Source organism: Leptonychotes weddellii, chromosome 6 (genome assembly GCF_054177405.1).
Source record: "Leptonychotes weddellii isolate Sample4059 chromosome 6, ASM5417740v2, whole genome shotgun sequence".
In the NCBI taxonomy this organism is placed as follows: domain Eukaryota; kingdom Metazoa; phylum Chordata; class Mammalia; order Carnivora; family Phocidae; genus Leptonychotes; species Leptonychotes weddellii.
In genome coordinates this window covers 28,283,508-28,298,605 of record NC_138374.1, presented here as the reverse complement: position 1 = coordinate 28,298,605, position 15,098 = coordinate 28,283,508, and the positions used below count along the sequence as shown (strand labels likewise).

General features: G+C 42.8%; 1 protein-coding gene, 1 non-coding gene and 1 pseudogene across 2 annotated transcripts; 1 reads left to right on the top strand and 2 right to left on the bottom strand.

Moving 5' to 3' along the window:
* Window positions 1-5,127: 5,127 nt before the first annotated feature.
* On the bottom strand, window positions 5,128-5,669 carry LOC102733605 (translationally-controlled tumor protein-like; annotated as a pseudogene).
* A 366-nt stretch (window positions 5,670-6,035) lies between these two features.
* On the top strand, window positions 6,036-7,186 carry LOC145722162 (large ribosomal subunit protein eL21-like). The gene is made up of 2 exons (XM_081823731.1): window positions 6,036-6,382; window positions 6,955-7,186. The coding sequence occupies exons 1-2, from the start codon at window positions 6,062-6,064 to the stop codon at window positions 7,114-7,116; spliced, it is 483 nt and encodes a 160-aa protein (XP_081679857.1). The 5' UTR covers window positions 6,036-6,061; the 3' UTR covers window positions 7,117-7,186.
* A 4,479-nt stretch (window positions 7,187-11,665) lies between these two features.
* Window positions 11,666-11,872, bottom strand: LOC115944864 (small nucleolar RNA U3). Its single transcript, XR_004079362.1, has one exon. It is a non-coding gene; the product is annotated as a small nucleolar RNA U3 (small nucleolar RNA).
* Window positions 11,873-15,098: the final 3,226 nt, after the last annotated feature.

The following is a 15,098-nucleotide window of genomic DNA, read 5'->3' as shown; positions in this document are numbered from 1 at the left end:
AAGGTAGATTTTGGTCTGCCTGGAGTAGCAGGGGAAAAATCTAGACATAAATGATTTGCCAGTATTTCCTCAGTAGCTCTCAGAGGAAAGAATATACTGATTTGAGATGGCTAGTCCTAAGTGCTTCAGTAGAAATATATTTTCTTAGAATAGGGAAGGACAATTCATCTGTTTACCATACTATGGTTCAAGAGAAATACTTCTAAAAGAACATCCAACTCCTTTTGTTCTCCTAAGGTAAATACAAAATGGAGACCAAACTTGAGAATTCCTTGAGCCAAGTAAGCAAAATTAAATCTAGCTTATTCATGAACATAGGTGAAACTTAGGTTATTTCTTATAAATGTGTCTGATAATCATAATAGAAACTCAGATCAGCTTCCTAAAAATGGCATCAAATAATCACTTCTCACCAATCCCCTACTGTCTGGAAATCCCCAATTGTAATAACCAATCACTGTCAAGGTTAAACAACTTCCTCATTTTCATTCTAGAAGCCATCCTATAGCCTCCTGCCTCTGAGCTTCATATCAGTTTTGTATTTGAAAGCTCCCAATTTGCAAACTGTTCATATCTGCACAATAAGCTCTTACTAAATACCATTTTGTTGATCTGGTGCTTGTAATTTCACTATGTCTGGATTTTTGACAGTTCTCATTCTCTCTTTACCTGTTTGATTTGATATCATGTAATCATATCCACTAGAATAAATCTTATACACTTATAATCCCCTAGTATATACTAACAATGAACCCCAGGTATATGGGTCAGTTTCGTCCACTTAGAAACTCATCCTGGGCCTGTGGTGTCTTTAGAAAGAGGTTGAGTCCATCTTGGCAACACCTCCAACCGTGAGATTCTGGGAGGCACCTGAGGGCATAGTTGGTTCTGCAGGAGAGAATTGCTTTCTTCCTTAGTAGACTCAGGGCTCCTACCAGGTAGCCAAGCTTCCCTGAAGGTAGAGCAATCTCTATCACATCCCCAAAATATGTCTTGGGCAAATTAACCAGGAAAGGAAAACAGAGATGAAGGATAAACATCAGGGAATCAGAGGCAAACATGTATTTCTGAAGTCATGACAGTCATTTTCGTCTATGACTAGACTTGATCTATCACCAGACAAATGGGCACTGTAAAATAATTTTTCTTTGTATTTATGATATTATGCTGTTGTTTGCATTAAACAGTGAGGATTTGTTTTCAAAACACTCTTATCTTGTCATCTTGTCTCAGGAACAGTAGAAGGAAAAGAGTTTCTCTGACCTCCCCAAACCTTTTTCAATATAGAGAAGGACCAGGTGTTTCTCTGGGACAATAGTTCTCAGACTCAGTGAGATTAAGGATCACAGAGTATATCCAAAATGAAGACTTCCCTTTCCCCACCCTTGAGATTCTGATCTTTTAAAAGCTCCCCGTGTAATCTTACTTACAGCCAGAATGGAGAACCCCGAAGCATGGGGTTTTACCCTTTAAAGGGCTTTCACAGGCTTTCCTTAAAAGTGTTTTAAACAGCCCTCTCCCTAACCTCAAGAAGTTAGGAGTATGCAGTATATCCTAGCACAGCCAATTAAATGCTCAGCCTGGAACACTGACTCTTGAGAGAAGGACTGCAAAGTCTCAGGGCCAATTAGAAATTATTCATGAAGTTCTGGTAGCACTGAGCCACGGACAGCAGCACCTGGTGCTATCCTAACCAGACCTTCCCTATGTATGTGCTAGCCTTCCCAGTGAGTCTCTGAACTATCCAATTCCTTCTAATAAATTCCTTTTCTGGTTAAATTAACTAGAAGTGGGGTCTGTTGTTTGCAATACAGAACCACGGCTCGTTCAGTCATGTAGGTCTTATTGTTACCATTTTGCAGATGAAGAAATCAAGTTTCAGAGAGATTAGGTTACTTGTCAGAGGTCGCTTGATAAGTGACAAAGCCAGGACTCAAATCAAGATCTTTGCTCATTGCTCTTACCATCATAATATGGGTTGGGGAAAACAATAGTGCAACCATAATACACCTTCTTGACCCACAGAAACAGTCTCAGTGGTTCTCAGCCCAAGATGCAGATTAGCGTCTCCTGACAGTGTGATCAACTTGAATTGCCCGGGGCTGTCCTGTTTTTAGCACTGGAAGTCTCATTTCCAAGGAAATCCTATAGCCTTGGGGAGATGGGAACAGTTGGTCACTCTACCCAGGGGGGCTTACAAACAACAACAACAACAAGTGCCAAGGCCCTCCTCCAGAGATTCTGAGTTAGATGTTCTGTGTGGGACCTAGATATTGGCATCGCTTAAAATATCAGTATGAGCGGCTACGGTTGAGAGTCATTGATCTACATGAAATCTTTCAGAGTTTATCAGACTCCTAATCAGTCTGTCATATTAGTCCATCCAAGGTTGGCTCTATTACTGTGGTTATATCTACACAAGCAGGCATTTGATAAAGACTCTGAAATACTAAGATCAGAAGGCATGGCAATCTGTGTCCAGAGCCAAGGGGCTGGTTTCAAAGGCTGCCTTCCTGACTCCTTCAAGAAAGAGCAAATAGGGAAATATCAGGGGCATTTGAATGGCCCTGCAGGTCATAATTACGGTTTCTGGGGTTAATCTACTGATCTCAGGGAGGGTAAGGAGCTCTGCAACAGTGATAAGTAGTGCTATAGGTGGGAGAAAGGAGCGTGGCGAAGGCCGTATGGGTAAATGAGGCTGGGTTATAAATTGATGATAACTCAAACTTCTCAGGTCATTTGGTGACTCAGGTCTGATTGGACCATACTAGTCGGGAAATTCTACAGCTTTGGCTCTCATGTTGCCATTTGACTTTATTACTAGGGGCCAAGGAGAGTTCCAGAAAGACCAGGTCATTCCTTTAGGCATCTGTGGTCCTGCTAGCCCTGAAAGAAAAGCCTAGAACCTTGGCATTCCAGAGTTCTTTTTCTCTCAGAAATTCATTTGTTCGTTTATTCGTTCATTCTACAAATATGCGTTGAGCACCTACTATGTACAGACACCATGCTGAGGATACAACACCAAGGAAAACTAACATGATTTTGCCCTTTTGTGGTGTTGTGGGGGGAAACTGAAGCCTAACCAAGCCATTTAAAATAGTGTGATCATTGCTAAGATGGAGAAGTACTGAGCGCTGAAAACACATGTCAATGAGGTCCAGGAAGACTTCCCAGAGGAAGTGTCACCTAGACTGGGGCTGAAGGATAATCTGGGTTTAGCCAGGCCAAGGGAAAAGCTCTCTCAGGGAGAGAGAAGAGCAAACGTAAAGACCCCAGCTGGGCAGTGTGAAGCACTATGGTAGGTGGAATAATGGCCCCCAAAGATCACATCCTAATCCCCGAAATCCGTGAATATGGAACCTTACCTGACAAAAAGGGTTTTGCAGATGTGACTAAATTAAGGATCTTGAGATGGAGAAGTTATCCTGGACTGTCTTGGTGGCCAAGTATAATTACAGAGTCCTTTTACTTGAAAGAGGGAGGTGGTAGATCAAAGTCAGAGAGAGCTTTGGAAATGCTGCTGTGCTGACTTTGCAAATGGAGAATGAGGCCATGGACTAAGGAAGGCAGGTAGCCTCCAGAAGCTGGACAAGGCAAGGGAACTTTTCTAGAGGTTCTCCCAGAGAGTATCCAGAAGGAACACTGTCCTGCTAACACTTGGATTTTAGTCCAGAAAAACCCATTTTGAACTTTTGACCTCCAGGACTGTAAGATAATGCATTTATGTTGTTTTAAATCATGAAGTTTGTGGTAATTTGTTACAAGAACAATAGGAAAATAATACAGGAACCTACAAAAAAATAGTCTAGGATGGCCAGACCATAGAGAGAAAAGGTAAGCAAAATCAGGCAGAACCTCATAGGGCTTATTAAGGGTAAGGCTAAAATCCACTTCATCCTTCGGATACCCTGAAGGATTTTTAAACTGAGGAAGGATCAAATGAGGTTTACATTTTAGGAAATTATATTTGATCTAATTCAGGGGTCAGCAAACTTTTCCAATAAGGAATCAGATAAAAAATACTTTATGCTTCATGGGCCATACGGCTTTTGTTAGGTATTCACTTTTGTTTTTCGTTTTTTAACAACCCCTTGAACACATAAAACCTGTTGTTAGCTCAAGGGCCATATAAAAACTGGCAGTCCCCAGCTCTGAGCCATCCTGTTTCCCATTTTCTCAGCCACCCTTGCAGCTAGGTGTGGTGATGGGAGTCAGGAACCCAATTCTGGCTAAAGAGATAAGGGAACGTCTCCCAAAGAATTCTGGGAACACTTTGGCCATACTTAGGAGAAGTTTGGGCGCTGCCTTTCTGCTTTCTCCCTGCCCTTGAACACTGATGGGATGCCTTATCTCATGAGAAAAACCTGAGGAAAAAAGCCAAGATTAATAGAGATGACAACCCTGACAGATGGACTGAAGCAAAGCCATAAGTGTCTATCTCTAGATTTCTTGTAATATGGGGGGAAATCAACCCCATTTTAAAATCCATTTTAAGTAGGGTATCCTGTTACTTGCAACTGGAAGAATTCCTAAGTGAACAGAGGGATGCTAGGAGATTGATTAGGAGGCTCTGCAACAATGGGCGAGGGGTGACGGTTGCCCAAACTAGGGCTGTGGGAGTCAGGAAGTGCACGAACTTGAGACATATTTCGGAGGCCGCAGAAATAGGATACAGAGATTGTATCCCTGGCTCGATCCCAGGACCCTAGGACCATGGCCTGAGCTGAAAGCAGATGCTTAACCAACTGAGCCACCCAGGCGCCCCTACTTCTTTTTCTTTTTTAAGTAGGCTCCATGCCCAGCGTGGAGCCCAATGTGGGGCTTGAACTCATGACCCTGAGATTAAGACCTGAGTTGAAATCAAGAGTTGGACGCTGAACCGACTCAGCCACCCAGGTGCCCCCCATTTTTCCATCTCTTTTTTTCTTTTTTAAGATTTATTTATTTATTTATTTATTTATTTATTTATTTATTTGACACAGAGAGAGACAGCGAGAGAGGGAACACAAGCAGGGGGAGTGAGAGAGGGAGAAGCAGACTCCCTGCCGAGCAGGGAGCCCGATGCGGGGCTCGATCCCAGGACCCTGGGATCATGACCTGAGCCGAAGGCAGACGCTTAACAACTGAGCCACCCAGGCGCCCTCATTTTTCCATTTCTAAGCCCTCCTTAAAGAAAATCATATTTGGGGTGTCACCATCCTCACGGGAGTCCAGCAGAGCAGCCATGCCATCTGGATTCATGTTTTCACCAATAAAGAACTGGTAGTTTTTGAAATTAGCAAGGATGTGCTTGATCTGTTCTGCGGCCCCTGTCATAAAAGGTTTTACTTTTTCTGTCCTCTGTTCTTCAAGTTTGCCTTTGATTGATTTCGTATAATCTTTGATGCACCTTCTGTAGGCTTTTTCTGTGAAGCTGGTTTCCTGCAAGTGATGGTTCATGACAATATTAACACCAGGGATGACTGTGCTTTTGGTACCTTCGCACTCCCAGCCTTCAAGGAGGCATTTCCACTAATGAGCAAGTCATCAACGGTACCCTCTGTCCTACTGACCATCTTCCCCTCCGCCTTTAGGCACAGCCCATCCGCAATCTCCTGGATCTTAGAGATGTCGGAGAACATCTCAACATGGCTGGGGAGGTCCTCGTAGATGATCAAGAGTGCGGCTGGAGAGAGACAATGACGGTACTAACTTAGGGGAAACCAGGAGCTTTAAGCAAGTGTGGTGCAGCCTGAACCACACTGGGATGGGGGGAGCAAGTGGAAAAGTGAAAGATGCTTTTCAATACCTTATTTTGTAAGTTGGATATGACACAACTAAGCCTGAGCCACCCAAGCGCCCCAAGAACTGTTATTATTAATCATCATCTACTGTTTTGAAAATTCTTCCCCATGCAGTAAGATATGAAATAAAATTAGAGGAATGGACATCAAAAGGAAGAAACAAAAATCATTATTTGTAGATGATACAGTTTTAGTACTAGGAAACTAAAAAAGAACTGATTAAAAGCATTGAAATTAGTCTTTTGGCTGGAACCGCCATCTTCCAGTAATTTGCCAAAATGACCAACACAAAGGGAAAGAGGAGAGGTACCCGCTATATATTCTCTAGACCTTTTAGAAAACATGGAGTTGTTCCTTTGGCCACATACATGCGAATCTATAAGAAAGGTGATATTGTGGACATCAAGGGAATGGGCACTGTTCAAAAAGGAATGCCCCACAAATGTTACCATGGCAAAACTGGAAGAGTCTACAATGTTACTCAGCATGCGGTTGGCATTGTTGTAAACAAACAAGTTAAGGGCAAGATTCTTGCCAAGAGAATTAATGTACGCATTGAGCATATAAAACACTCAAAGAGCCAAGATAGGGGCGCCTGGGTGGCTCAGTCATTAAGAATCTACCTTCGGCTCAGATTATGATCCCAGGGTCCTGGGATCAAGCCCCACATCGGGATCCCTGCTCAGCGGGGAGCCTGCTTCTCCCTCTCCCACTCCTCCCGCTTGTGTTTCTGTTCTCTCAATCTCTCTCTCTCTCTCAAATAAATAAACAAAATCTTAAAAAAAAAAAAAGTCTGAAAAAAAAAAACATGGCAAAACTGGAAGAGTCTACAATGTTACTCAGCATGTTGTTGGCATTGTTGTAAACAAAAAAATTAAGGGCAAGATTCTTGCCAAGAGGATTAATGTACGCATTGAGCATATTAAACACTCAAAGAGCCAAGATAGGGGCGCCTGGGTGGCTCAGATGGTTAAGTGTCTGCCTTCGGCTCAGGTCATGATCCCAGGGTCCTGGGATCAAGCCCCACATCGGGATCCCTGCTCAGCGGGGAGCCTGCTTCTCCCTCTCCTTCTCCTGCTCCCCCTGCTTGTGCTCTCTCGCTCTCTCTGTCAAAAAAATAAATAAAATCTTAAAAAAAAAAAAAAAAAAGAGCCAAGATACCTTCCTGGAGCGTGTGAAGGGAAATGATCAGAAAAAGAAGGAAGCCAAAGAGAAAGGTACTTGGGTTCAACTGAAGCGCCAGCCTGCCCCACCCAGAGAAGCACACTTTGTGAGAACCAATGGAAAGGAGACCGAACTGCTGGAACCCATTCCCTATGAATTCATGGCATGATAAATGTAAAGAAAATAAAAGACCTCAAGACTGTAAAAATGTTTCTCTTAATTGAGTAGAAGTGTGGTGTCCTTTCCCCCCAAAAAATATTTAAAGCAAACTGTGTCCTAAAAAAAAAAAAAAAGCATTGAAATTAATAAGTGGGTTTGGTTAAATAGCTAGAAACATATTAATGTAGAAAGAAGAAATAGTTGGGGCATCTGGGTGGCTCAGTCGGTTAAGCATCTGCTTTCAGCTTAGGTCATGATCCCAGGGTCCTGGGATCGAGCCCTGCGTCGGGCACCCTGCTCAGCGGGAAGCCTGCTTTTCCCTCTGCCTGCTGCTCCCCCTGCTTGTGTTTCTTCTCCTGCTGTCTCTCTCTGTCTGTCAAATAAATAAATAAAATCTTAAAAAAAAAAAAAAAAAGAAGCAATAGCATTTCCTTAACCAGTTGTAAAAGACAGTTGTAAAATCTCGCCTACACGTGATTCTGAATACACTTACCACATACTTCCCAGTCAAGTGCATTGTCCAAACCAGGTCTTCCCATTGTCCTTCTCCTTCCTTCCCACCACACTGACACTACCCTGAGAACAATTACATGAATTACATATATTCATGTTAATTTGTATCAGTGAGAATAAATTTTACCTTGAAGATTCTGTGTTAACATTTTAGGTGGACCAGGATTCTCCAAGAAGAGCACTTAAGAGAGGCCCCTCATAAAATGTGTTTGTTGTTTCTCCCTTTCCGTTCCCCTTAGGTCTTGTTTTCCTTCTGTGCCTGCAATAACTGTTTGTTATGAAATATAATAACTTGTAGACTTTTGTGATAAGCCTGTAATAAATGCCAGGTTACCTCTGTGCAAAGTGGTTACCTCTCTCTCTTCTCCACCCATTTATCACCTAGACACAGGGTCTGGGGAAGGTTAGCAGAGTTACAGAACCATAGCCTCTCTCAGCCAGAACTTTCCTCCCTCCAATCTACCTGCCTTGTCCACCAACACCCACTGACAATTTTATGGCCCAATCTGACTGTAGCTCTCTAATCAGATAGGTGACCATGCTCAGGTCCTTGGACTAGAAAATTTTACCTTCTCTGGCCCCAAGGGGACTTTGGCCCTAAATTTCATTTGAAGTTGAAGAATGTTGTAGGGGCTATGCTGTGACCAGGAGGGCTGAGTAACCAGAACAGAATGTGGGAGAGGAGGGTGGGAAATGCCCCTCCTTTTGCAGTTACCAGGGCCTTCTTTCTGGGCCAAATTTGGTACCAACAAAAACACATGGAAGTGCCTAAGCAAGAGTTTGGTGAATGAATGTGATTCCTCTTGAGTTTCCTCTTGTGATTGCTCTTGAGTTTACCTTAGCCCTTGTCCTTTCATGCTGAGCAGCACAAGACCAGACAAAGGAGTAGGAAATGTTACGGGGTTTGGTGGCTTTGCCTCCTAGACCCCATAGCTCCATCCACAGTCTGCTGGCCCAGCTCCTAGGTTCCCCTATTGTTAACATCTTATATTACACAATACATTGTTAAAACTAAGAAACCAACCTTAGCACATTATTGTTAATGAAACCCCAGACTCTATGTTGCTAGTTTTAACTAGTATTAAACTAAACTAAACTAAACTGATTTCAGTAGTTTTTTCCAGCTAATGCCTTTTTCATTTTTTTTTAAGATTTTATTTATTTATTTGAGAGAGAGAGAATAAGAGAGAGCACATGAGAGGGGGGAGGGCCAGAGGGAGAAGCAGACTCCCTGCTGAGCAGGGAGCCTGATGCGGGACTCGATCCAGGGACTCCAAGATCATGACCTGAGCCGAAGGCAGTCGCTCAACCAACTGAGCCACCCAGGCGCCCCAGCTAATGCCTTTTTCAGTTCCAGGATCCAATCCAGGATACCACATTGCATTTAGAAGCTAATGTGCTTTTTGCCATTCTATAAATCTCCTTTGACACCCATTTCCAGCCCCATCTCTGAATTGTCTTCTAAGATTTAACATCAAACATAGGGGAGGAGAAGGAGCCAAGGTCCTAAGGTCAGATCTAAAAGCCACCTCAGCATTTCTCATCAGCATTTCCCAAAATGAAATCTCCAGATAAAGAGTTCAACATGACACTCTTGCTACTTTCAAGGAAAGAGAAATTCTATAGTCAAATGAATTAAAGAAAGGCTTGATGCCAAATCCCTTCTTGAAGAGGCAAAATGTTCATAGACACGACACAATCTCTGAAAAATAAGCCAGTTCAATTTGGCTTAACAAAACTTTTATCAAATTTCAGTCATTGTATACCACCTTCATGCCTTTTGCCATATCTGCAGACAGTCTGTACTATTATTGACTTAATCTTCTTCTTTAAAGCCACTCACCTTTTAAAAAATACATTCTAAAGAGCATTTGATATCACTGCTCTCAATGGAAAATTTAGATCATTTGCCAAAATTAATTAGAATGGGAAAAGGTTAATTTCAACCCAGAACTTCCTAGAGTCATCTCATCTATCACCAGTGGTTCACATATGATAGACTGGGAAATATTGGTTAACCAGATCCCTTTTTTCCATAACACCCGTTAAAATCCTGGGGAGACACTTTGGGAAAGGCCTAGAAGAGCATAAAATGTACATAGGGAGCTAGTGTTAAAGCCCAAACTAAAACTGAAGCCCCTACCTGCCTTTCTAGTGCCCTCCTCACAATCCTACTCTGCGTCTCAGGTTCAGACATCTCTTGGGCACGGCCGAAGGAGATTCCATGAGGGTCAGAGTTTGTAACACAAAAAGTTCAGATTCTATGTGATCTGGTTTTGATCCTGAGTTTGGGATTTTAAACAAATTCCCACACCTAGTTCTGAAGGCTCCCTATCTTCCTCCACTCTAGGGGCAGAACTTGGATCTGATTTCTTTGTCAAAGTACCTGGGTACAAAGTGTTTTCTGATTCCCAGCTATCATTGCTACTTATACCCCGCCAATTCCCACCTATTGACCACTGACCAAGTACCTGCACTTTGTCCGGTTCTTCCTAAACTCATGTTATTTTAAAATTTAATTGTGTTTGAGCAAGAGGGTGTGGCAAGAGGGGGTGCCTACTGTTAATCAGTAACAGAGAGCGGCAGATAAACAAGGTGCTTCCAGCTGGGTGGGGCACATTTGGCCCTCAGTTCTCCCTAAAGTGGCTCCAGTAACTTGAGTACTTAATTCAACTGGCGCTCTTGGCTGTTTTCTCATTGCAAGAGGCCAGACCACAGGTGTTGCTTACCCCTTCTCCATTTGGTCAGTTGCTTGATGCCTTGAGTGGATTTGACAACATAATGCTCACTAATCCTACCCCAGCTGGTTTCTAACATTCAGACCAGATTTGAGTGCCACTGGGCTTGATATCATTCATTCCTTTCTTTTTTTTTTTTTTAAAGATTTTATTTATTTGACAGAGAGAGCACAAGCAGAGGGAGAGAGAGGGAGAAGCAGGTTCCCTGCTGAGCAAGGAGCCCGATGTGGGACTCGATCCCAGGACCCTGGGATCATGACCTGCGCCGAAGGCAGCCACTTAACCGACTGAGCCACCCAGGCGTCCCTCATTCATTCCTTTCTTTATTCAAGATATTGAACATGTAGAATAAGCCAGTCTGTGCTATGGTAAATGCAATAATGGATAATATTAACAGAGCTCTTACTCATGTGTTAGATACTCCTTGTACATCATCTCACTTAATCTGAGGACAACTTCAGGAAGATATTCATTTTCCCATTTTAAGGTTAAGTAACCAGGGCTTGAACAACTTAAATACCTTTCCAAAATTTACATAATTACCAAGTGTCGGATCTGAGATTTGAACCCAGGTATACATAACGCTCGATGCCACAGCCTATATTCTTAGCTTTAGCCTATGCTGCCTCCTTGGGAGAAGGCATGGTTTTTACCAGTTCACATATCTATAGTAGCTATTTTGAGGTCTTTTATTTATTGTTTTTTAAGGTTTTATTTATTTATTTGACAGAGAAAGAGAGTACAAGCAGGGGGAGCAACAGAGGAAGAGGGAGAAGCAGGGAGCCCGATGCGGGACTCGATCCCAGGACTCTGGGATCATGACCTGAGCCGAAGGCAGACGCTTAACCGACTGAGCCACCCAGGCGCCCCTATTCTGAGGTCCTTTAAAAAAAATCTCTGTCGGGGTGCCTGGGTGGCTCAGTCGGTTAAGCGACTGCCTTCGGCTCAGGTCATGATCCTGGAGTCCCGGGATCGAGTCCCGCATCGGGCTCCCTGCTCAGCGGGGAGTCTTCTTCTCCCTCTGACCCTCCTCCCTCTCATGTTCTCTGTCTCTCATTCTCTCTCTCTCAAATAAATAAATAAAATCTTTAAAAAAAAAATCTCTGTCATTGGGACAGGGAGCCGGCTTCTCCCTCTTCCTCTGCCTCTCCCCCTGCTTGTGCTTTCTTGCTCTCTGTCAAATAAGTAAATAAAAGCTTTAAAAAAAAATTTCTGCCATCTCTGAATATGTTTCTATTTTTGTCTCCTCCCTGGTGATTTATCACATTCTCCTCCTTCTCACAACTAGTAAGTTTTTTTGTTTGTTTTACTCAGACGGCATCCCTTCCCTCTAGCTTCTCTGAAGGACAAGAAGAACAATCACCAATGACAAAGCACAGTTGCAAAAAGAACACCCAGAGTCAGCTTCTCGCTCACCAAGGGACACTGTTCCCCCTCCTCCTGGTTTTGGGTACTCTACACAGAGAAACTTCTCTAGTAACAAACTGTAGAAATGATCCCTGAAAGCATAGTCTTACAACTAGTAAGTTTTACTGAATGTTGTTGATACTACATGGCAGAGCAGCTGGATTTTGTTGTCTTCTTAAAATGTTACTTCTTAGGGGTGCCTGGGTGGCTCAGTCATTAAGCGTCTGCCTTCTGCTCAGGTCATGGTCCCAGGGTCCTGGGATCGAGCCCTACATCGGGCTCCCCGCTCAGCGGGAAGCCTGCCTCTCCCTCTCCCACTCCCCCTGCTTGTGTTCCCTCTCTTGCTGTCTCTCTGTCAGATAAATAAATAAAATCTTTAAAAAAAGTTACTTCTTAAAATGTCTACTTAAAATATTAAGACTTTTCTTTTTCTGGAAGTAAGTTAATTTTTAATTTGGATTAGCCGGATCTTGTCAGAGCTTTGTTTTTTTACTTTTTTAGGGCGAATCTAGAGTTCCCATATTCAACAGCTAAAAGAGCCCTGTTCCTTAGGCATGAGAGTTTTGAGATCCAAACTCAAAGCCCAGAGTAAAACATCAAGATCTCTCTACTTTGTCTGCTTAGAACTCTAATCTCCCAGCACTCTGTGACTCCAAGGATCTCTGTTCTTACAACCCCCTAGCAGCTGTTTTCTCTCAGGTCTCCTGGATGTTTTCTTGGGCACGTGCAGCTTACTTAGCATTCAGTCAACGACTGGATTTCCGATAAAGGAATCCCTTTGCATAATTTTTGAGCTGCTTTTTTGTGTGGCTCTTTTCCTTTCTTCTAACCCGCCTCACACATTACAGTCACTACAGTATTCTAGAACCCCAGTTTCTGCCTCCTGCGCTCAGCAAGATCTCTATGCTCTCCTTAGGCTCCACCTCCTTGCACCATGGTTTGGAGAAGGTGCCCAGGCAGAAAACTGGGTTGAATATGGAGCTCACCTCATGTATTTCATTTTCTCAAAGATCACAGATCAGCACTATCTATTGTTCAATGCCTACAAATAATTGCTTCATGTATTTTGGCAATTTCATAGTTGTAAATGGTGAGAGAGTACGTATAGTACCCATTATTCATTTATGGCCAGCCCTAGAAAGTCTGGACATTCTTTTTTATAACAATATGACAATCTCTGAATTTTAACTGGAATTTTAGTCTAAGCACATAGAATTTGTTTCTATCATTAACTTTTCTCTGTGTATATGTTTTGCTTTTTCAATGATTTGCTTTTTTTTTCTTTAAAAAATTAAAAGTTTTTGGGGTGTCTGGGTGGCTCAGGTCATGATGCCAGGGTCCTGGTATCGAGTCCCACATCAGGCTCCCTGATCTGCGGGAAGTCTGCTTCTCCCTCTCCCACTCCCCCTGCTTGTGTTCCCTCTCTTGCTGTGTCTCTCTGTGTCAAATAAATAAAATCTTAAAAAAAAATTAAAGTTTCTGTTGGTTCTTTTTTTATTTCATTTTACCTCTTACATTTTTTTTTTAAAGATTTTTTTATTTATTTATTTGAGAGAGAGAGAATGAGAGACAGAGAGCATGAGAGGGAGGAGGGTCAGAGGGAGAAGCAGACTCCCCGCCGAGCAGGGAGCCCGATGCGGGACTCGATCCAGGGACTCCGGGATCATGACCTGAGCCGAAGGCAGCCGCCTAACCAACTGAGCCACCCAGGCGCCCTACCTCTTACATTTTTTTTAAGATCTATATACTATTCCCATTCTTTTACTAGTTATTCTTGAAAAGTTTATCATGCCTACTTATACCAACAACTCTATGGTTCATATCTGTTCCTCTGCTGAATTATACAAAGTCTTTACTTACCTCTAAATCCTTCACTCCTAACTCATAACTTATTGTTACTCAGTATTTTCATTTAGTCCTTTAAAAAACACACAAATGAGACATTGTAAGATTTTTACTTCATATAAATAATGTTTATTTAATGTTACCCACAAGTTTACCAATTTCTTTGCTCACTATTACTCACCAGATCTCAGGTCTTTGTTCCAAGATTTTTCTTCTTCCAAAAGTCATTTTTTTTTAAAGTTCTTTTGGTTACAAAAAAAAAAAATTCTTTTGGGGAAGATCTGTGGCAGATTCTCTCAAATATTAATCTCAAAATAATTTATTCTGCCCTCATTCTTTTTTAATTTTTATTTATTTGACAGAGAGAGATAGAGAGGGAACACAAGCAGGGGGAGTGGGAGAGGGAGAAGCAGGCTTCCCGCAGAGCAGGGAGCCCAATGTGGGTCTCGATCCCAGGACCCTGGGATCATGGCCTGAGCCAAAGGCAGATGCTTAATGACTGAGCCACCTAGGCGCCCGGGCCCTCATTCTTTTTTAAGATTTATTTGTGAGGGAGAGAGAGAGAGCCCGTGTGCAGGTGGGCACAGGCAGAGGGAGGGGCAGAGGGAGAGGGAGACAAGCAAGACTCCCTGCTGAGCCGGGAGCCCAAAATGGGGCTGGATCCTAGGACTCCCAAGATCTGAGCCAAAATCAAGAGTCCTGAGCCAAAATCAAGAGTCCAGCGCCCAACCTCCTGAGCCACCCAGGTGCCCCTGCCTTCATTCTTGAAAGATAATTTTGCTAGGTACAGAATTGAGATTTTGCTAGGTACAGAATTGAGAGTGGACAAATGGTTTTTGTTACAGGATTTCCTTTTCCTTCCGTGCCCGAGTTTCTTGGTCATGCCGCTTTGAAGAATGAAGAGATAAACCAGAGTGGTGGGCAGCAAAGCAAGGTTTTACTGAACAGTAGTAAAGTTTATTGAGTGATAGTACAAAGCTCGCAAAGAGGGAGGGTAATACTGAGGGATAGTGCACAGCCCCCAAAGAGAGAGGGGACCTGAGAGGGTTACAACAAGTTTCTAAGTCTAGGGGTTTTTATGGGCTTGTTGGCGGGCTGTTTTAATCTGATTAACTCTCACTCTCCACCTGTCATCCAATCAGGTTTTTGTCATCTATCTATCACGTGGGAAAGGGTGGTATAAAATCCTTTTAAGGGCGATTTCCTCTTAGGGCAGGGGGGCCCTGCCTGCCTGCCTTCCAACTGTCCTTCATCGTTTTCTGATTCCAGGTTAATAGGTTCTTTTGGCACTTGGAAGACATTGCTCAATTTGTTTTCTAACCTGAATTGTTGCTGTGGAATCTGCAGTCAGGTGGTCATTCATTCCAAATCATTTTTTCTCCTAAGCCGCTTGTAAAGTATTCCTTTGTGTTCTGGAGTTTATAAAGTATCTAGGTGTAGTGTTTTATTTATCAAGCTTGCGGATGTTTTGGGTGTTTATGGATTTATA